Source organism: Camelus ferus, chromosome 32, assembly GCF_009834535.1.
Source record: "Camelus ferus isolate YT-003-E chromosome 32, BCGSAC_Cfer_1.0, whole genome shotgun sequence".
Classification (NCBI taxonomy): domain Eukaryota; kingdom Metazoa; phylum Chordata; class Mammalia; order Artiodactyla; family Camelidae; genus Camelus; species Camelus ferus.
Genome location: NC_045727.1, coordinates 7,250,950 through 7,274,435, shown reverse-complemented (window position 1 = coordinate 7,274,435; position 23,486 = coordinate 7,250,950). Strand labels below are relative to the sequence as shown.

Below are 23,486 nucleotides of genomic sequence, written 5' to 3'. Positions count from 1 at the left end.
GGGAGGAAGGAAGGAAGACAGGGGTGCAGAGGGTGGGTATGCCATCTCCCAGAGCCTGAATAGTTTCTGGATGATTAAAAAGATTTTCTCAGAACTCTCTTAGACCCTGAGGCAGACACGGGGAGAACAAGGTCTATGTAAGCTACAAGTTAATGACAGATTCCTCTAAAGAGACAGATACGACTTCAGCCACAAACTTAAGATAACAGAGGATGTGGTGCTGTTTGGATTTTATTACCGTCTTTACTGTTATGGTTCCTAATACTGTCATTTCTATTGACAAATTCTGCCCTAACAGACATCTTGGGAAAGAAAGAAAACAGAAGAGAAAATTAGCTCAAGGGGGGAAAAAAAAAGGAAAGAAAAACCAAACTCAAAGGAAATTTAATTAAATAAATAGATTTTCTTGACTGTAAAAGAAAAGAGATGTGACATGCCCCCGAATCCAGCTTCCTCCCACGTCCCTGTCTCCCGGGGAACTGGCGGAGCATGAAAAACCCAAAGACGTCCCCCAGAGCAAGAACCTCCCTGATACTATTACCAGTACACCCCGGCCACGTTAAATCATGTCCGCTCGGGCAGAACTGGTTTCACTTTGCCTTTTGCCCTTTGCATTTGAAAAGAGAGTCTGGGTTATTTCTCAGCGCTCTTTACTTCCATCCTACTTTGGGGCCGAAGATCTCTCTCCAGCAGCATCGACCATTTCTTTCCTTAGATGAGAAGTTTCATGCAAGCATCACTCTGGCAGAAACCTCCAGTCCCACCCGTCTCGATAGAGGCGGAGAAGGAAGAGCCCAGGCCCCCACTTCTCTGCCTCTCTGAGACCCGGACCGTGATGATTTGGTAGCTGAACTTCCTTCTTCATCTATAAATCGGGGTCATGAGTCTCAGCCACTTAATTCTCACTGAAGACAGGGTGGAAAAATGGAGTGGCACCGAATGAGAAAATAATCCTTGTAGGACTCCTGGAAGCATTAAATGAGATCAGACAGGTCGAGAAAGAAACCTAGTAGGAGCAATGATTATTGGCCAACAGCAGGAACAGCAAGGGACCAGTTATCCGGCCCCGTGGGAACGCCATGCCAGGCTCTGCGCTTTGCATGTTTCATCTCATTTAGTCCTCACAACAAGCCGAGAAGGAGGGACAACTATCATCTTAATTTCCAGGCCAGGAAATGATGGCTCCGAGACGAAATGGCTCCCCCAAGGCCCCAAAGCTGGTACCTCTCCCGAAGTACCAGGAGCAGGGAGGTATCTGGTAAAGGCCGGTTAAAGCTGAATGCGAATGTGAACTATATGCTAAAACGTTGTTTTCTCTTGCCTGTCACAACCTCGCTAACCAGGCTCTGCTTTCCAGGATGGGCCATCAAAGATATTTGAATGTTTCTCTATAATACTTATATCATGTCCACATGCATATGTTTCGGGAGCAAAATGGAGCTCCAGGGAGTTTATTTCAGGAGAGATTCCATTTTTTCTTTGATAATAGCCCCAGAGAAAGCTGGCACCCCAGACCCAGCCATCTTCGATCAAAGTTGCAGCCTCTCCCACTGTAGGCACCTGACAGCTTGCAAAGCCCTTTTTGGATGTCACCTTGTTTGACTCTTGCCAACACCTGGGCAGGTTTGGAGAACAAGAATTTCAATTCTCTTTTTAAAGAAAGTGAGGCTCGAGGGATGGGACTTCCTTTGGTGACCCAGGAAGTCGGCCAGGGGGATTCAGGGAAGGTCTTGGGTCCCAATTCAAGGAAGGTCTCTGCTCTGAGCTGTTTTTCCACGGTGGGGAAATTTGTCCCCAGCCCACGTCTCTGAGGAGTCTGGCGGGTCAGAGAGAGAGTAGCAGACGGTGGCTGTAGAATCGAGGGACGTCCTGTGGTCCAAGAGGCCATCACCCCAGTGCGGCAACACAGATGCAGAGCAGACGCCCAGCTGACCTCTGTCCCTGCTCACCCGGATCTCTGCACCACCCCCCAGCTGCTCCCCTGGACTGTGTCCCTGCCTGCTCCTCCCCACCTTCTCCAGCTCGCTAACCATCATTTGCTCCCAGGCTCCCACGGCCCCTTCAACTCCGTGGCCTCATCCCCTCCGTGCAGCTGGGAACGCTGACGCCCAGAGTAGACTGACTTCCCAAGGTCACGAGCAGGTAAGTTGCAGGAGCCCAGAATTTGAAACCAGAACCATGTGACAGCAAAGGGAAAATGCCTGTTTTGTGGAAAAGTTCCCCCCCCTACTTCCTTCCTTCCCCACCGCCCAGGTGGAGCCACCCTAAACGTCCAGCATGTTCCTGGGATCACATCCAGCTCCTGGCCCTGAGAAACAGAGCCCTTCAGACCCCCAAACTGGGCCATGTCAGTTGAAATATGAGCTCAGCCCACTAGGGAGCAGACCCCTGTGATTCCCCCTCCCAGGTCTTCCCTTTACCTGATTTTCATTTAAAGAAACTTTCCCAAGAAGCAGCCAGTCTCACCTGCCCCCGGGAAACCACTGCTGGAGCCAGACCACCAGTAACAACAGGGCTCAGGTAGCACCCGCCATTTACCAACTGAGCACATACTGTGGGTCCGGGCTGAGCTGCAAGATGCTACCTGCATCACGTCACTGCATCCTCAGCCCCGCCCTTTAGGGAAGATGCAGGTGCTATTACTCTGTCCCTGTTAAAAAGGTTCAGAGAAGTCAGGCCAACCTTCCTGAAATCACACAGCAGGACTCCGCTCAGGCTCCAGGCCTTGTCCCCACCCCCTCCTGGTGTCACCTCACCTCTCCCTCCCCCGCACCTACTGCCTCCTCCAGGCCCAGCCCACGGGCAACCCGATCAGTGGTTCCCAGGGCATCAGACCTCCCACCAGCATTACCTGGGCCAACCCAGTGGGTTCTTGTTCATCAAAATTCACCTCGAACCAGACCTGACCGAGTCCAGGTGACTTCTGGGTTCTCAATAAATGTCACTCCCTTCCTGTCTCTCCCCAGAGCCTCAAGGCAGGGTATAGAGCAGTGGTTACATGCCAAACTCCTAAGGGAAATGCTGGCTTCATGACTTCCTATGCTGTGCAGCCTTGGCTAAATTCATCCACCTCTCTGAACTCTATCTCCTTCCATTTTATAAGGGACAGAGCAGCCCCGACCTTACCTAGCTGTTATAAGGATAACAGGTGGCTGTCACAGAAAGTCCTTGTACATCGTGTGTCCAGCACATCATCACCACAGAGCGATAGCTTGTACATAGTGGGGAACAGTCAACACCTGTGCAGAGAGGCACCCATGGCTGGCGAGGGAGGGGGATTTTAAATCCCTACTGTCCACATTCATTGGCACCAGAATATTTGGAAAAATCCACTGGACATCAAGCAATTTCTTCATTTAAAAAACCTCCAATCTCCTCTGTCCCAACCTTTACTGGCCCAACCCTGATGCCATAATTCCCCTTTGCCAAAATCCCACTGTCAAGTCATAGAATTGGCATCACCCGGGAACCTGAAAGATCTGGTGGCATAAAACCCCCAGGCAGGGCGTTAGGAGGAATTTAACTTAAAGTCGCCTTTCGCCTTCTGGTCATTGGTACGAGGACCAAAGGAAAGTAGACGTAGCTGGGTATGGTCCTGGCGTTTTCCCCTACGTACACCCTCCTCCGTTTCAAAAAAAAGAAAAAGGTTTACTTTTCCTAGAATATCTACAGGACTGACCCTGGCATTGAAAGTCTGCAGGCAGCTTTTATAACACAAAATGGTCCAGAAAGATATTGCAAAGAAAAACAGAGCAAAAGATATTGCAAAATTTTTTTTTTTTTTTTTTTTTTAGCTAGGATGATTTGAAAGAGAAAAATTGAAAGAGAAGATTTGAGATTGGGCAATAAAATAACTGACCCAGGAAGCAAATGAAGTCTGCCATCCTCGGGACTCAGCGTGGCTGCTCCTTCCCCTAGAAAGTTCCCCTGAACCCGCTCAGGCCGCGTTCGGCCCCTCCCCTGGGCTCTCCCAGCCCTGGAGCTTTCCCGACTGACTGTGAAGAGTAATGACAGCCAAGATAATCAGACTGACTCGTGCAGCCAGCACCTCCCACCGCGTTCGGGCTGAGAGTAAATAATGGGAAGGAGCAGCCCCCAGAAAGAGCATCAGGCAGAAGGGACGAGTGCAAAGGTGGGAATGAACTTCTCAGATTCAAAGAATCCCCGAAAGGTGTCACTGGGTTGATGGGGGGGCAGCAATGCCATCACCATCATCACAACTGGAAGTCGTGGTGTGGACCGCGCCACTGTCTGTGAGGCTGGGGACGTCAGCTCACTGGTCTGGCATGAAGGTCAAACCTGAGACACAGAATCACGGGGGAAGGGTTTATTGCCCATCCTTCCTGTCCCCCAGCATTTTACAGACCAGGACGCCAGGCTCGGGGATAGTTCAGGCTCCCACACCCAGAGAACTCAGGGCATCAAGAGCTGTTTACCTGCCAAAGCGACAGAAGTTTTAACTAAGTCCCTGGGGAGACAGGGAAAGATAATCGTGTGTGTGAGCGTGTGCGTGTGCGTGTGTGTTGGTGGGAGGGCAGTACATCAAGGCTCCTAGCTTTCATCTGGTTCCTGGAAATTTGACTAAAGCCCCCTGGGAAAACCATGCTCTGGGCATGATAAGCCGGAGTCCAACTCAATTATGATCTCCTGTGCTTTCACAGACCCCCAGTCTTCACAAAGTCTCCTGGCTTTCATCTGGCCTCAGGATACTCCGTTGTCACCATTATCATCATCATCACCATCATCTGAGCAAGAGCATCACCAGCCGGCGAAGCCTGAAGCATCTCGGAGAAGTCAGGCAGTGGTTCCCCACCGGGCACACCTGTCGATGCCTGGAGGCATCTGTGATTTCACCACAGAGGCGGGGGTTGGGGGGTGGATGTGCACGGGACAGCCCCCACCACAAAGAGTGATCCACTCAGCCCCAAAGTGTCAACAGTGCCAAGGCTGAGAAACCCTGAGCCAGGCCTTTACAGGCTGTCATTGGGGAACCCCAGAAAAACTCTTGTTTGGAGTGTGAGATCTGGTGACCCTGACACCCAATGGGATTACCAGACAATGATCATGGTTCTTAAGCACAGCACCCCGAAGTCCTGGCATGACCCTCCACTGCCCATACCCATCCTTTGCCAGCTCTGGGGCCCTGGGACTGTTCAGCTCCTGGGGAGTCTACCTTTGGGAAGCAGGCTGGAGGCAGAACAGGAGCAGAGGGAGAAATGCTGACTCAGCCCATTCATTTGGTTCATATGGTTTCCAGTTCACTCCAGCCAAGAGGACCAAAGTGAGGTCCTGCTCAGGTGGGGGAGGCAGCCCCAGACAGAGGAGAAAACATACATCACCTCACCCATTCCTCATGAAAACATTAAACGGTGAGGTATTTTCATGCCTGTTTCAAAGACAAAGACCCTGATGGCCCAGTGGCCCAGCCAGGACTCACATGCCAGGCTCAGAACTCACACACCCTCCCGACTGCTCTACAAAGTGACTGAACTGGCTAGAAGAAAAACCCAGGAGCTCAGTCCCTTGCCAACTGTAGCCTCTGTGTTTTTAATCTCTTCACCCCAGTGTAGGACATGTGGCAAAGGCTAAAACATTGATTTCAATCAAAGCATGCCTTTATGTCCAGAAAGAACTCTAATTGTAAAAGATACATGCACCACAATGTTCATAGCAGCACTACTTACAATGGCCAAGACATGGAAACAACCAAAATGCCCATTGACAGATGACTGGATAAAGAACTTTTGGTATATTTATACAATGGAATACTACTCAACCATGAAAAAGAATAAAATAATGCCTTGTGCGGCAACATGGGTGAACCCAAAGATCATCATACTAAGTGAAGTAAGCCAGAAAGAGAAAGAAAAATACCATATGATATCACTTACATGTGGAATCTAAAAAAAAAGACACAAATGAACTTATTTACAAAACAGAAATAGACTCACAGACATAGAAAACAAACTTATGGTTACCAGGATGGGAAGGAGGTGGGAAAGGATAAATTGGGAGTTCGAGATTTGCAGGCACTAACTACCATATATAAAATAAATAAACAAGTTTAATACTGTATAGCACAGAGAACTATATTCAATATCTTGTAGTAGCCTATGGTGAAAAAGAATATGAAAAGGAACATATGTATGTATATGTATGACTGAAACATCATGCTGTACACCAGAAATGGACACAAAATGGTAAACTGATTATACTTCAATAAATAAATAAATAAAGGCAAATAAAAATACAAAATTTTTACAAACATGAAAAAAAAAAGCTTGCCCTGTTGGATCTGTTGACAGTTATCCTATGAACAGCCTCCAGGAGGACTCCCGCACAGCTGGCGTTACCCCACATCTGGCCCCATGCTCTTTCCAGATGTCTTCCAAAGGAATGAAGCCACTGCCTCTGCGGAGATCCCTTTGCATCTCCACTGGTGTTTATTCTGAGGCTGCATTTCAAGGTTCCTCCCTTGTAGATCATTTTCTTCTCTTAATTGGATTTGCAGTGTGGCAGGGAGACGGGGGCAAGGGCTTCAGTGATGTGAGTGCTGCAGGAAGGTTAGTGACAGCAAGACCTCCCCCCCCCCCCCCCGGGCGGCTGAGCACACTGGAGGCAGGCTGGACCCAGGAGGCTGCTCGCATGCTGTGCAACTCACACAAGGCCAGCCAGGGAAAGAGACCACCGTTTCTCAGCCTATCCAGGTGCTCTGTCTAAAACACAGAATTGAGCCCTCACTTGTTCCCTGCCTGACATGAGTCAAGCTTTTCTCCTCTCAGGAACTCAGCTTTTCCCTATCTGAAAGCTAAGATGAGTAGACCGAGGTTCCTTCCAGTTCGCACCTTGATGTAGATCTTTCTTCCCTGGCACTGGAGCAAGTTCTTCGGTGTCTCAACTAAAGGAAGCTTATCAGGCAGCGCCCCCTGGTGGCCGTCAAGAATCATCACAAAGTGGCCCCCGCCGGATAGTATCTCAGGCAATAAATACGGAGAGGAAAAAGCATCAAAGTGTTTGCAGCCTACCAGCTATCTGACCCCAACTCTTTCAAGCAAGAAGCCTAGGGTTTGAAGCAAAAACACAGCCCTGCCACTCAGTTCCTCTGCCTTCCATGACAGCGAAGGCAGAATATCTTCAGAAGCTAGAGCTTGAAAAACAATCTGTCAGCCCAGTCACCGAGGGCGTCCTCATCCCGATATCCGATTACAAGGCTTGTCCGCCTCATTTCTCCTCCACAAAGTACCAGACGGAGAAGGGAAAAACAAAAGCGCTAAAGAAAGAAGATGATCAGATGATGCAGCTAAACTGAGCTCTGTTCCCAAGGACAGGGCTGCCGCGCGGGATGGGAAGCATCTATACAGGTCTGGGTCTCGGGGTGAGGGTGGGGGGGCACTTCGGGTTTCCTTTTCTAGGTGTCGAGTGAAGGCGGCCAGGAGATCTGGAGTGTGAGGCACCTCCACATTCAAAATCCTATCAGGATGGTGCAACACATTTGCCCAAAAAGAACCACAGACCCCCCCCCCCCCAAATAAGAGTGACCCTCTGGGGACCATGATCTAGACAGCACTTGACAGATGATGAGATGTGATCCCCAGCTCCCAAAGACAGACAAGAAAAGTCAGCACATAGGATACTGTGCAATGAAAGCATATGTTTTAAGTGAGATGGGTATGGGTTTGAGAGCAGGCTCTACCCTGTACCAGCTGTGTGACCCTGAGCAGGTTACTTAACCTCTCTGGGTGTGTCCATCCTTCCTGCCCTTTCTTCCTTCCCCTGCACATTCAGCAAAATACATGCTGGATAAAGGGCAGCTCCACGGAATGCTGTACCACCGTGCAAACAGTGGTTCATCCTCGTCAGAGAGTTCTCCACCATCAATGTCCCGCAGCCTCATCATGCTTATTTCCCTCCTCCCAAAGGAAGTTCTTCTTGACATCAGACTGATATCTCTCCAGCTTTAGAGCTTATGTATATTTGTTTTAGCTAACTATATTTCTGGCTCAGTCTTCGACAACAAGGGCTAGCAAAGTTTTTCTGTAAAAAGTCAGATAGTAAATATTTTAGGCTTTCTGGGTCATGGGGTCTCCACTCCACTGCTGCTGTGTGAAAACAGCCACAGACCATGCAATATGTTGTCAACAAAAAATTAATCCATCTAAGAAAGAAATGTAAAATGTTATTCAAGCCAAGTTGAGGATTATAACCCAGGAATGGCATCTCAGAAAGCTCCGAGAACTGCTCCACCTGTCAGAAGCCAGGGCAGTTAAAGTTTTTTGAAACAGAGGGCTGTACATTAAATGACATATTATTGACAGTCTACACAATCCAGATCTAAGCGCCATCGGGACTGCTTACAAGATCAAGAAGGAATGTTGTCTTTAAGGAGCTGTCTTGTTGATGCTAGGAGATTATTGTTTTTATGCTGAGCAGGTACTTCTGTTGATGGGGAAGGTTGGTTAATGCACAACGCAAGATACATGATGCACAGTGCGGGCAGAGAGGAGGCCAAAGGGCAGAGAAATTTTTTCTATGTTTAAATTTTTCTTATCTTGCCATAAAATGTGGATTGTATTTCACAATGTAAACAAAGTGGTGTGCTGGTATTCCAATCACACTTTATTTTCAAAAGCAGGCAGTGGGCTGAATTTGGCCGGTGGGCTATACTTTGCCGACCCCTGATTTAGAGAGAATTCTCTCTCCAGGTCTGTTATCTTTGCCACACAAGCCCATCAGATACAGACAGAAACTGTCTTTCTCCCACTTCTCTTTCCCAGGGCAAATCTAGAAAGGCTACAACCTTCCCTTCCAAGGGCATCACTTCTTGATTAAATTATGACTGTCCATTTATTCGTTAATTCCTTCAGTGATACTTTTGCTACAGTGCTAAGTACTTTATAAGAAACAAACCCCAAAAAAGATCCTGTGGTCAGTCCAAACTGAAGCCCTGATGCCCTGCAATTCACTGCACGTGACCTTGGGCCACCAGGTTTACCTCCCTGAACCTTAGTTCTCTTATCTGGAAACTAGGGACTACAATAGTCCCTATCTCACGGGCAAGTTCTGAAGATTAAATGAAGTTACTCTTAAAATCAGCTTAGAACAGTACCTGCTACAGAGTATCCTTGTAATCATTTATTTTTGTTATTTTTGTTATTTTTATGATGGCTCCTGCTATCCGGGAATTTCTAATCTGATATGGGAGATCTATATATCAAAACAACTACAAGAGAACTGCAGGATGAATAACACAAGATTGGAGCAGGGGCAATCCAGGCAGTGGTGACCTCTAAGTCGTGTCTTGGGGTATCACCAAGAATTGTCTAAGCCACAGGAAATTTTTCTTCAGGAAGATGCAGCAGGAAGTTTGCCCTTTTGAGCAGGTGCAAAGAGGGGGTTTAATCAAAGAGGAAATCATTGAAATAACAGAAGGGGTACAGAAAACAGTAAATAAACTGGGTTCGAGGAGGATTTTTCTCCCTTCAAATTTTTTTTCATTTAAATTACACAACCGATAAACTAGTCCATACTGTATAGCACAAGGAGCTACACTCAGTATCTTGTAGTAACCTAGAATGAAAATTAAAAAGAATATGAAAAGGAATATGTGTATGTATATGCATGACTGAAACATTATGCTGTACACCAGAAACTGACACAACGTTGTAAACTATACTTCAACCAAAAAAATAAATAACTCTGAAATTTAAAAAAATTACACAAACGCTTGTTCCTTGCTCAGGAAGATAGGACATGCAGATAAGCAAAAGAGAAATAAAAATCACCCTATGCTAAATATCCAAGTGTATTTCCTTCCAGACTTTTTTTTTCCCCTAGGGATCTATTTTTAAGATAGTAAGTAACATGAAAATTGTGGTCAAAACAATGCCTTTTTTTTTTTTTTGCCTTTCCCTAAACAATAGCTTGATCAAGGGACTTCTGACCTTCCCAGCCACACCCAGCTGAGCACAGTGCCCCACTCTCCAGCTCTGGGGATTCCACCTAAAGGGGAAATTTGGCCACGGCCATCCTTCCCCCAGGACACACAGGAGAAGGGCTCTGCCCCAACCATCCAGGCTGGTTCCCTTTATCAGGGCAGGTTGAAGACCTTTCTCTGAACCTCCAGTTTCTCCTTTTGACTGTTTACTTCTCCAGCTCCTCCTACAGTTGTATAAAATCTATACTCCTTTAATAAACTCTTTTATCCATTACATTCATAGTGGTTCTGCTCCCTGACTGTCCTCTCACTGATACAGTTACCAGCAGAAGCAATACTGTACCTGTTCCAGGACTAGCTTCTCAGGCTACCAGCAGCCTCACTTCCCCCTCTTGGAATGCTCACTCCTGTTGTAAGAAGCCCAAGCCACATACATGTGGGTGCCCCCTGAACAGCCCAGGTTGAACTTCCATCTAACAACCAGTGTCAGCTGCCATCCAGGCACGTGCACCATCTTGAATGTTCCAGCCCAGTCAAGCCCATAACACATGCAGCCGAAGAACCACCCAGCTGAACCCAGCCAAACCAAGGAATCATGAGAGATTATAATGCGGGTGTTGCTTTAAGCCACTAAATTGTGGAGTAGATGGTTACGTAGCAGTGGGTCACCAGAACACGCCCTATGGTTCCTCCACGTGTGTCTTTTTCTGCTTTTCAAAAGTGCTCTAGCGATCTGAGGACCCATTTCTTCTGCTCAAAATGTCCTTCCTCCAGTCTTCTCACATCTGGTATCTTCTTGTCATTGAAGTCTTAGCTTAAATGTCACCTCCCCAGAGGGGTCCATTGCCATGGTCAGTTCAATGTGTCAACTTGGCTAAACCATAATCCCCAGTTATTCAGTCAAACATTAATTTATATACCTGCCATGAAGGTTTTTGTAGATGTGATTGAAGTCCATAACCAGTTGGGATTATCCTCAACAATTTGGATGGGCCTGAGTAAATCCCTTGGAGCACATTAAGAGCAGAACTAAGGCTTCCCTAAAGAAAAAGAAATTCTGCCCACGGACAGCAACTTCAGTTCATGCTCAACAATTCCAGCCAGCCCTTCCTGATGGCCTGCCCCACAGATTTCAGACCTGTCCCGCCGGTCACCACAATCCCATAAGCCAAATCCTTGCAATGAATCTCTTAATATGTTTATTCTACTGGTTCTGCTTCTCTGGTGGAGCCCTAACTGACTACCCTCTGTGGCCACCCCGTCAAAGCTGGTCACCAAGTTACTATTGTGTCATTCTATCTTAATTCTCTGAGAAAAACAAGCAGTCACCATTTGTTATTTCTCTTATTTATTGTTCCTCTCAATATATTTGAGAGCAGCACCGTCCAACAGACTTCTCTGTGATGATGGAAATGCCCTAACTGTGCTGTTCCAGTAGGGTAGCCACTAGACACAGGGGGCTGTGGATCGCTCGAAGTGTGGCCAACACAACGGGAAAAGTACAATTTTAATTATGTTTCATTCTAATGACTACGCGTTTAATTCACCACATGAGTCTAGTGTCTGCCGTGCTGGGCAGCTCAGATCTAGAACACCAGGTCCGTGGGAGCTGGCTGACCCTGCCCACCCCTGCGCCCCTCGTCCCTACAGTGACTGAAACAAAGGAAGTTCAATCAGTACTGATAGAGTGAATGAATGAGCCGTGTACGCCTAAGTGCGATTGCCTTAGGTTTCTGTCACCTGCAATTGACAGTCCTAACACGGGGCCACACTGTGGAAGGGGTTCCTGAGAACCCACAGAACAGGACAGTTGGAGAACGAATGAGGACATCGGAGCTGGAACACATCACACACTGCGAGCTGTGGGAGGGGCGGCTCTCCCTCCGCCCCCGGGCCCAGCCCTCCCAGAGCCAGAAGCTACAGGAACAATGGAGCAATCAGGACCGCTCTTACTCTTTGTTCTAGTGGGAGGAAGGCTATAGTGGAAGGCGTGGTTCTGGTGGGCTTCACTCAACGCCCAAACTGCGAAGAAGCCGGAGAGCATCTGAGGCTGTCCTATTTTGGGGCCACTTTGCATCCTGTTTTCCTCCTGGCTGCCAGTTCCCCCACCCCCGCCCCCACCAACCCCAGACCCTCAGGAGGAGGAGCTGGAGGGGGCGCAACAAAGCAAGCTCCTGGGGTCCTTCTGCCAAAGGCACCCCGGCCTCCTCTTGCCCCTCCAGCATCTCACTCTGAGCCACCCACCTGCCCTGCAGCCAGAATGTGTGTTTGAAAACTGGACAAGCGATCTGGGCATTAGCTGCTCAAAATCCTGCCACGCAAGCTCCGTGCCTTGGTCCACTGTGGGGGCTGGCCCTGCACACACACGCACCCCTGGTCTAACACAAGCTCCCGCCACCCCGCCCAGCATTACCTGTGGCGCAGCCACAGTGGCCTCGCCGTGCCTGGGGTGCTCACGCCCCCCTGTGGAAGCAGTGTGCTTCCATGTGCTCCTGGCACCCCGAGTCATTAGGAGAACTCCTCCTTCTACTTTCGGTCTCAGCTCCTCCCTGAAGCCCCAAGAAAGTCCTCAGACGGTGGAACCCAGCACAGTGCCAGATGCACAGTGAGCACTTGATGCACATGGTGGGGGGCGAGGGTGTGAGAGGGAGGGAGGCAGGGAGCGAGGGAGGGAAGCCAAGACTTCCATTATCTTGAACCTGGGTTTTTTCCTTGGGAAAGTGAAGATACAAATGGCCACACATTATTAGGCTGAAAATAATCAAAAAGCTCAGAAACAGAGAAGGGAGAAAGAGGAAACATCAAGAAAGAGAAAGAAAGCCATAGTTAACAGCAGTCTGATATCTGAGCCGGGCGCCCTCCAGGCTCTCCTCTGATAAGGCAGCTGTGACCCAGGAGAGGAAAGCTCAGGAAGGGAGCCTGCGTCTTCATACCTGAGGTCTCCAGTCCTGGGCAGGATGGGGCAAGGAGTGGGGAGGGGGACTGGCAAGAGCACACTTTTCCAGAAGCCAAATCAATTTCACCCTAGGACAACCTCAGATGGGGTTGGAAGTGGTGCCATGGAAAAATTGCTTAGGGCTCTGCGTTTATTCTTTTTGGCCAGGGAAAGGTGGGCCACCACTAGAGAACAATCAAGCCAGACATAGAGTGGGAAACAGGTTCTAAAGATGCAGCAATGTTGAGGGAGACCATGGTTCAGAGGGAAGGGAAATCAAAGAGAAATAAATAATTAGTAAAATTAGAAAACTGAAGCCCAAGGGCCCTTTGGAGGGAAAAAAAAGAGGAGGATGGAGAACAGTGAGTTGGAGGCAGAGAAAGTCTAGAGGGTCTGGTGATGGTGATAATGGTGATGAGGATGGTGATGGTGGTGGCGGAGATGATGGAGATGGTTGATGGTGATAATGGTGATGATGATGGAGATGATGGCGGTTTTGGTGATGATGGTGATGGTGATAGTGCTGATGATGATGGTGGTGATGGAGATGATGGAGATGGTTGATGGTGATAGTGGTGATAATGATGGAGATAATGGGGTGATGGTGATGGTGGTGATGGAGATGGCAGTGATGGTGATGATGGTGGTGATGGTGGATGGTGATAGTGGTGATGGAGATGGTGGTGGTGCTGATGGTGGGGGCAACTGGAGTAGGAATGGTGATGATGGTGACTATAGGATGGGGGGAGAGTACTTCTGCTGCTGATGATGATAATTTCAACAGAACTGGTAACAAGAGTTACTATGCACTAATCCAGGTCAGGACTGTGCTTTGCCTGCATCATCTCATCTAATCCACCCCACAACCAGCAGGGTGGAAATGACCATCAGCCCCATCCTACTGCTTAGGAAACTAAGCTCAGAATCACGAGACACGTAGCTCAAAACCACACAGCTGACAGGCAGCAGACCCAGAACTGCAGCCTGGGTTTGTCTGGTGCCAGATTCCATGCTCTGAGCAGACGATGGAGGACTGAGAAGGCGAAAGCGAAAAGGAAAACAGTGAAGAGAATGGAGGCCTGACCACTCTTCCTAATAGGACAACCTGTCCCCCATTCCCAGAGGACACGGACGACCCCCTTCACCTGCTCAAATTTTTATTTCCTCCACAGCCCTTATTCAAACACACTATAATGTAAGTGCTTATTATGATTATAATTTATTGCCTGTCTCCCGACTAGAATGCAAACTCCATGAGGACAGACATCTAGGCATGCATGTTCAGAGATCAGAACAGTGTCTGGCATACTGTGGGCGTTTGATACATCTTGTTAAATAAGTGAATGAGTGTTTCTTGGTTTCAGGCCACCGCTCATATGATAAGGAAAGGTTAAGATATCCTGGCTTCGGAGTCCCTTGAGTTTGTCAAAAGGAATGATGAGTATTCTTTGGTTTCTGGCTAAGGCTTATCAAGAAGCTGTGAGGAAAGAGGAAAGGGTTAAGCTTTCCTGCCTTTGGGGTCCCTTGGGCACTGGGAATAAAGACGTCCCCAAAACCCAAGGAGAAAACTACAGTTAGAGTTAACAACTCTAAAATCAAGCTGCCCCTATCCTCCACGAAAGAGAGAGACATCAACAGAGGCGACAGCCATTCTTGGCCAGACATAAACGTCCTTGTCTCCACATGCTTGGTTCCCATACGAGCTTCTCAATACAACTTGTATCCCTTCAGTACTTAACAAACACGCCTTTAGTCCCCACTACACACCTGAGTTTTAAATATCTGATGTCGTCCCTGTCGGAGACCCCAGCTTTCCGGCTGACAGCTGGGGCGACCAAGATGGATATGGTGTGATCGTCAAGCAACAAGAGTCTGGTGGGAAAGACACTAGTTTTTTCCCCTAATTCGAGGTAATATTTTTGGTGAAGATAAAGGGCAGGAAATGACAAGAACTATCCAGCTCCCAAGATAGTTTGAAGCTTCAAGGAACCAATGATAATGTTGGAGTGAAGAGAATTTGAAGCAAGGCTTGGTTGAGATGGCTCACTGCTTCCCTCTGGTGGACATCAGTGGCAAGCACATCGGGCAGCCTTCCCGAACGACCTTCAACAAACACACCTGAGCCAGGTGCTGGGAGTAGAGGGGTGAAGAGTGGGACACCACGCCTGCCTCAGGGAGGTCACAGTCAGACAAGGGAGGGAGACAAGGAAACGGACAATCACTGCAAGCCATGGTCAGTCAGTGGTAGAACCAACCACTCATTCATTTAACAAAGTGCAGAGATTTGGAGGCAGGAGTTGGACCCGAGGATGAGCAGGGATTCACCAGGAGGAGAAAGGGGAAGGGAATTCTAAGCAGAGGGGTGGGGACCAAGATGCAAAAACCATGGCTGATCTAGGAAGCCCTAAGTAAATAGATTTATTGGATATTTAGGGCTTGTGGGGCGGGAGGTGGGGGGCGGCGGTGATCAGCGGGGTTCCATAAGGGAGTCAAAGCCCGAGGTACTTTGCAAGCCATGAGAAAGACTATGTACATTAAGCTGCTGGTGAGTTTTCACAGGATCCATGACCGGGAAGATGTAATGACTCAGAAATATTTACTGAGGCTCTCTCATGGGCTAGATGTGGAGCTGGGCAAAAAATGGTGAATAAAAATGGGTATGATCCCTGCCCTCTTGCAGCTTTGTCTAGTCAGGGAGAGAGACATCCATTTAAAAAAAAATCACTCCCTAAAAAAGGTTTAAATTAAAATGAAAATGTAAAAAGTGGCACCACTACACGGAGGAAGGGCAGACAGACATATGGTATTAAGGAGACTCGGAGCTGAGTGGACAGTCTTTACTGAGCTGAGGCTCTCTCCGTGCTGACCTCGGCGCTGAGTGCTATAGGAACTTGGACACAAGGCTGCCCTTCGCCACTGCTTTCAAGATCTCGGTGGCTCTAAGGGTGGCATCAGAGGGAAGACACTGTTGAAGGAATCTCAGGGGCCTGGGAAGGGGTGGAAGATCAATTAGATCAGGGTTTTTTGCAAACCATGGCTCACAGCCCAAAAGTGAGGGGTGACCTGAGGGGGGTGGGTCATTACCAGCATCTGGTAAAGGACATAGAATAAAATGGAAAAGAAGGTGTGAAATATCAGGAAGAACGAGTGTTGTTTCATGAAACTCCTTTCAGCTGCCTATGTGAATGCGCACACACGTGTGCGTGCACGCATGTGTACAGCGTTGCGAAGTAGATCACATTTGTCACTAGGCGGCTTGATCAAATAAGTTTGCAAAACACCAAATTAGAGACCCTCTCAAGGTCTCAGCCAGCCCAGGGTGTCACAGAGGGTGACGGCTCAGCCCACGGACGGGGGACACAAACATCTGGGGTCCGGCTCTTTTATAAGGACCTTTCCAAACTCAGCAGCACAGCTCTGCAGAGAAGGCAGGAACTCTGAAAGGCGATTAAAAACCTCACCTCAAGTGCTCGTCATGCACTGCAAGGGCCGGGGTGGGGTCGAGGAGGGGGAGAGGCATCAGTTAGTACAAACTTTTTGGAAAGTGCTACAGTACCGTTCACCAGAAGTCTTAAAATACAGAAATGTAAACCCTTCGCTGCGGGAACTCCAATCCTACGAATTCGCACTACAAGGATCACCATGGACGTACCCAAAGTTAACACTCAAAGCTGTTCCCTGCAGCAGTGCTTATAATAGGAAACAAGTGGATACAACCTAAATTTCTAGAAGTAGGAGACTGGGGGAATCCATGGTGGCAGTATTCAGGCATTGAAAACGAGGAGGAAATACATTTATTGACAAAGGAGACAGTGTTATCACTGTCATTCAGTGCAATTTTTGAGAGAGAAAACTTCCAGCTGCTTCTCACCATAGGTAGAGAGAAGTCACCTTGAAGCAGGTTTTTATTTGTTTTGAGTGATTGAGAGGACCTTCTTGACTATGCAAATAATAGATGAGTCAGGAGCATTTGCTAGCAAGAATAACATGACCTTTACAGCAAGTCAACCGGGGGTAATTCTGCACCCTCTCTGAGAACATTTAGAAATATCTGGAGACATTTTGTTTGTCATGACCGGGACTGGGGGGGTTGGGACGTTCACTGGTATCTACTGGGCAGAAGCAGGAATGCTATCAAACATCCTTTAATGACAGAACAGCCCCCGACGCGGGTTCCCTTTTGATGATCATTTTAGCCATCATTAGAATCTGCTAGCAAGAAAGAATATAAAAGGGGACTCTAGGCCAATGCCCTGTTTCAAATATGTTCTCTTTTGTACACTTCTGTGTCCCCAGTCCTACGGGTACATATGGTCACTCCATCAATACTTGTTGAACATTCCACGCAGAATTCCTCTAGGGCGTCTATGGAGAAACAGCCACCTGACGGAGCCCGACTAGCGTTCCACAGTGCCACCTTGTGGTGGGAACTGAAACAACCGTTCAGGTGGACCAATAACGCTTTCTCTTGCCTGGTGTTTGCAGAGCTGATCTCTTAGGACTGAAAAGGCCCCAGAAATCGCGGGAAAATTATGGGGCTCGGGGGAAGCAGGAAGCCTCGATCAGGATGATGTTTGGTGTCCGGCTAATCAAGGCAAACAGGGGTTTGAGCAATTAATGGGAAATATCAAAGAAAGATGACAATATATTCGTACTCCAAAATGATAAAACAGGCCAGAGGGTATTTTGTTAGGTGAAAAAAGTAGTTTTCAAAATACTAAGTATGGATAATCCTCATTTTATTGTTTATTGTTTAAGGAAATTATATACATACCCATTTGTCAAGAAGAATTATTCTAAAACTTACACCAAATTGATAACAGTAGAGGGTGGGGCTTGGGGTAGTTATTTTATTTTTGTTCATCTATTTTCTAAGTTATTTCACAATGAATGTATATCATTTATGTTAAAAACCAAAAGTTAGATGCTGAGCCAAAATACAAAGGCACAATGTCTAAGGTAAAAAGACTCTTTCACACACACCCAACATTTCCATATCTGGACCCTAATCATGCAGAACCAAATGCCCTACAACCTCAGGTCGCCCTCGGGCAAGAGTGCCCAGGAGCTGCCCTGACCACTTCTGGCTCCGGACCCAGGCCCCTCTTTCCTCCGCTCGTCAGAGGCGTGTACCGCACAGGAACCCGGAGGAAGGGCGGCAGGCGCTGGGGACCAGTCTCCATCCACCTGCGCACCCGACATGTGGACATGTCGAGCCTACTCACCCGACATGTGGACGTTCCGGAGGCAGGAGAGGGAGGCATTGAGGCGAGCACACTCCTCTCGGTTGGCCCCGTATTTTTCCACGGTCTCACACACCTGCTCATCCGTCATCTCCAAGAGATCCTCCAGACTCAGCTGGCCGGGGGTGATTTCCTAGCAGAGGGAGGAGAGGACGGTAAACCGACCGCTAGCGCCCGAAGGGGAGGCTTCCGTGCTGCCCCCTAGTGGTGCCTAGCGGAACACCCGGCTCTGTGTGGATGGCGGCTTGACATAATGGTTGGGTCTCTTGACTCTGGGGTCAGACAGGTCTGGGTTTGAATGTCAGCTTTGCCACTCATTAGCTAGGTGACCCCGAGAAAACTACGTAACCTCTCTGAGCCTCACTTTACTCACCAGGAAAATGGGAATCTTAAGCGCACATACTTTGTAAGGTAGCACGGATGCCTAGCACACAGTCTGTAAACGGTGGTAGCTAACTAATTACCCGTCTGATTCCCCATGCAGCTTCTGAACGCCTCATGGGCCGGGCTTCAAGTTACTCTTCTTGGAGGGCCCTCCGTGAGTCCTGCCTGGCTTGCACTGCAGTGACTTGTCCCAGATCGAGGGTGAACTCAGAACAGAGCAAACTGGACAGCCCGTGTCTCCTGATGGCTGTTCTCCATTCCCTGCTTCTCCCTTTCCCAGCCACACTTTTTGGGGTTCAAACTGGGGAGTTAGGGACCCTAAAGGGAAAGGGGCGGGAACCCTGTATAAGTGGCTCAGTGCTGTAAGTGAAACTGGATTTGTGTCTGAGCTCTCAGGGGGCACGACTTTGCAATCTAAGACAAATCTAGCACGGAATGGGCAAAGAGATCTTTGAAGAGATGGGCTGGGAACAGAAAAGGTAGGATTCCCAGCTATGAATGTGTTGGTCAGGGATGTTGTCACCACCGCCAGCAACCACCCCTCTTCCCCAAAACAGTGTGTCCCTATACACATAATATGGATACACCTTAAAATGTGTCATACTTCTATATTATGAATCTACAAAAAAGATCCTTCACTTTATAGCACTTAATAGTATCTAATGGTTTTACATGTATTATGATTATGACTGCGGCTTAAATAAAATTTTTAGATCTCTAAGGATAGAGATTCCAAGGCAATATTGTGGAATACTTCTGTCCTCTTGTGGCCATATCTGAGTATTACAACAAAATCCAACACCATCCCGTTCAGCCCTTAAAAAAAAGATGCAGGGGGAAAGCTAAAACCCAATCAGTGCCTTTCCAGCTCGCTAAGTCAGAGGGCAGAGAGAGAACGATAATGAGTCACTTGGAGGCTTCCTCAAACACGGATACGTTGCAGGGAAGCCCCACTTTAAGAAAGATAGACCAGGATCCGAAAGTAAAAAATGACATTTAGAAGGGATGAGTCACAACAGAAAATAATTCTCCTCTTTGCTGCAGGATTCTCTTGTGCATTTTAATCCTATAATTTACACCCTCCCACCAAAAATAATCTACATTGAACTTCATCATCATATACACACTCACACACACAAAAATCACAAAAGGAATAATGACAGAAAAAAATGGAAAAGCTTGGCCCCAAAGAGGAGATGTACTCTGATTGATTTAATTATTATAATAATAGTAAGTGAAAGGGATGGAGCAGTGTTTTAAGTGCTCTTCATGGATTTTCTCTTAAGGTCACAAAGACCACATAAAGCAGGTACTTTGACCAACATCATCAGTCTGTAACTGTAACCGAGCAGGACCCTACGGGGCCTTCCCGGGACAGACCCCTCCCTATACCCTCTGCTTTAGCTCCTCTCTGAAGTACCCAGATAATAGTATCTTTTGTATATTTCCTGAGTTTTTCAGATGTGAAATGCAGTGGTGGATGGGGGTGGGATGAGGGAACGTGGTGGTCCTTTGTCCCCAGCTGTTAGATGTGGTGGCTTCAGGCAAGATCACACTGAAAAGCCACCACCAAATGGAAGCAATTAATTACCTGATGATCATAAGCACGTGGCCACCAGACTTTCTGGCACCTAAGGATTGATCACCGTCAACCAATCAAAGAATGGTGCACAGCTGATCACAGACCCTGGGATGACCCTTTAAAAATGCTCAGCTGAAACCGTTCAGGGAGTTCGAGGTTTTGGGGGCACAAGCTATTCATTGTCTTTGCTTGGTCCAGCAATAAAACTTTCTCTGCTCTAAACTCCAGCATTTCGGTATTTTTTGGCCTCACTGTGGGTCGGGCACACGAACTTGTGTTCAGTATCACAATTAGGGCACTGAAATTCAGAGAGGTAAGACCACTGCCCAAGGTCACACAGTAAGTTTGAATCCAGGCTGTCTCACTTGGGAGCTTTCTCCACACTTCTGGTTCCTCCACAGAAGGGGGACCTCTGGTGGACAAATGGGTGAGCTGCAGACAGGGAGCTGAAACCGCAGCTTCATCCACACCTTGGATTTTCCATAGACTATGGTAAAAGAAAGGGCTTGGGCCCCTGCGGTCCAGGTAATCGTAAATGAGCAAAGCTGCTAACTAGAGGGAGCCTGTGGGATCCAAAGAGGCAGCAGAATTTGGTTCATTGACACCAGACAGGAATTCACTTCTATGTGGTTAGCAATTTCGATTTTTCAAGAGAAGCCGAAGATTTGGAGTTTTTAATGCGCACTCTTTCAACTTTTAAGTACCTGCTCAAAAACTTTTTTTTTTTTTTGAACATTATATCGCCCAGACAGAAAACGTCTGTGCATCAGATACAGCCGAGGGCCACCGGTTTTCAACCACTGGCCTGGAAGATTTGTCTCTGTTTCATTTGCCTCACTTGATAAATAAATGGTCTCGAAAGCCTCTGAAAAGTGTATGGAGCCATACAAATTAAATGTACTGTCTGTATTTATACGGAACCTTTTACTTTAAGGCTATTCACGCCAAATCGCCATCCTGGGAATGGTATTAAGGAACAGTAAGCATACACCATCTGGTGCGCACGTGCGAAATGCGGTGGTGGATGGGGGTGGGATCAGCGAACGTAGCAGTCCTTTGCCCCCAGCTCAGGGCTGTTAGATGTGGTGGGTTCAGGCAAGATCACACTGGGGACAAGGTCTAAAAAAGACAAAAGGTGGAAGAGAATCTTCAAGGAGGAAGCAGGGAGCGCCTTGAGAAAGTGGCACTTGGTCCTGCGGGCAAGGGGGGCAGCCAACCCCTCTTACCCAGATCAGGGAGGCCCCAGCAAAAGGAAAACGAGGAGAAAGCACAGTGCTCCCCACCGTATGCTCTGGAGTCCATCCGAACTGGGTTTTCCTGCGAGCCCCGCCCACTCCCTAGCAGGGCAAGTCGCTCCTTCCCTGAGCCTCGGTCATAAGTCAAAAGGTCGTTGTCAGGGTCTGAACAGCTGAGATCTTGCTTGTAAAGCCCTTGTGACAATGCCTGACACCAAGGATTCAACAAACGTGAGCTGAGTTTATTCTGAAAGGTTCCACTCAGTCACTGATAACACTGGGGACCCAAGACCCCAGAGGGTAAGGAAACTTCACCATCCTTGAGAACTTAAGGATGTGGTCCATTCCTGGAGGACGGACACAAGGCAACAGGGGTTCTGGTTTCTCTCTGTCACTGGAAAAGCTGTCACTTCCAAAGTTGTCAGCAACAGCAGCACCGATAACAATAATCACTAAGTTGGCATTTGCTGGGTGCTATTAGGTTCCAGACTATGGGCTGAGCATTTATATAGATCATCTCATTTTATCATGCCAGCTACTTAAGAAGAGGAGACGATCATTATCCCCATTGAACAGATGAGAAAACTGATGTCCTACGACTGTGGGGCCCAATATGGTGGTGACTGGCCACATTAATTAACATTAAATACAATTAATAATTCAGTTCTTCAGGCTCACACACTAACCCCAATTCAAGTGCTCAACAGCTCCCCGTGGCTGGTGGCTCCTCCATCAAACAGGGCAGGTACGAAATATTTCCTTCACAGCAGAACCTTCTGAAGGACAGCACTGATCTAAGAGGTAGTGATTTGGCCCAAGTGGCTGAGTTCCTCAGTGGTGGAGCTAAAAGGGGTTCTACCTGACTCTAGAACCATACTCCTAATGACCCCATTCAGACAGCATCTGAGATGCTCCATGCCTTCATCCAACACATATTAAGTTCTACTATGTGCTAGGCACAGACCAAAACCCTCGGCCCAAGGGGCTGGCTGCTGCCGGTAAGGGATGGGGGCAGGAGTGGCCTCCGGTCACCTCCAGGACTTCCTTCCGCACGTCCACGATCCGGAACCAGTGCCGGAGCTGGGGGAAGCCGTCCAGCTCGGCGTTGCGTTCCTGCAGGGCCACCTTCTTTTTGCAGGACAGCTGCCGGCTGAAGTACTTCACCAGCTTGCTCTGCGGAGACACAGATGAGAACAGAGGACACATTTCAGGGGCACTGTCACAGGGACAAGAGGCAAGTTATCTCCCCAGTGCCCCCTCCCCACCCCAACTCCATCCAACTCCATATTTTAAAGACCAGTTCAACTGCTGTGAGACCCAGTTTCCACTCATGTTCCCAACCGTGTTGGTGAAGGTGGGCAAACAGGCAGGTTCTGGTGTTTTGCTGGGAAGGGAGGGAGGTGTGCGTTGTTCCAGTTTAGTTGAGGGGAGGGCGCGATGCTTGGGCTGTATCCATCCACATCTCCACCGCACATATCCTTTGACCTTAACAGTTGCACTTCTAGGAATGCATCTTACAGATACCCTATCCTGTGCAAAATGACTGTGTAAAAGGATATTTCCTACACTTCTGTTTGCAAACGCAAAAGACTGCAAGCACCCTGAGGGGCCATCAGTAGGAACCTCGTCATAAATGCGGATACACACACACAGGGGAACTGTGTGCAGCTGTAAAATAAAACGAGGACGCATGCTATGTGCTAATACAGAACAGTCTCCAAGATACGCTGATAAATAAAAATAAATACTCTCTCGTTCACGTGGGAACTGTTTACATGTATGTCTCTGTAAATGCAGACACACTCTGGAAGGGTCCCTAATCTTCTAGGGAAGGGAAGAGGGAGGGTGGGGAACAGAGGTGAGAGGACCATTTTATTTAAACCCTTTTGTGCTATTTGAATCTCAAGTCACATGCAAGTATGCACAAATTAACAAATACTTTTAAAATCAGATGGACCTGAATCAATGATTCTAGAGGGATGCCATGACATGAGAAAGGGAAGATTTTTTGGTTTTTTTTTTTTTTTTTTTTTACTGCCCATTATGTAAAAACTAACAACATTAACCAAAGAAAGGCAATGTGTGTGCATGAGCAGAGACAAAAGTGTGGAAGACACACCTAAGCCTTGCTAACTTGGGACGGGGAGGTTCTAGAGATGGAGTGAGGTAAAAA

The 23,486-nt window shown here is 47.9% G+C and overlaps 1 protein-coding gene across 1 annotated transcript in view; it reads right to left on the bottom strand.

Moving 5' to 3' along the window:
* The window catches only part of KSR2 (kinase suppressor of ras 2), a 376,779-nt gene that overhangs the window by 273,412 nt on the left and 79,881 nt on the right, over positions 1-23,486 (bottom strand). The window contains exons 2-3 of the mRNA XM_032471653.1: positions 22,346-22,486; positions 18,095-18,245 (exon numbers count right to left, since the gene is read on the bottom strand). Of these exons, the coding sequence (XP_032327544.1) occupies positions 18,095-18,245; positions 22,346-22,486 (292 nt within the window). The remainder of the gene's footprint in view (positions 1-18,094; positions 18,246-22,345; positions 22,487-23,486) is intronic.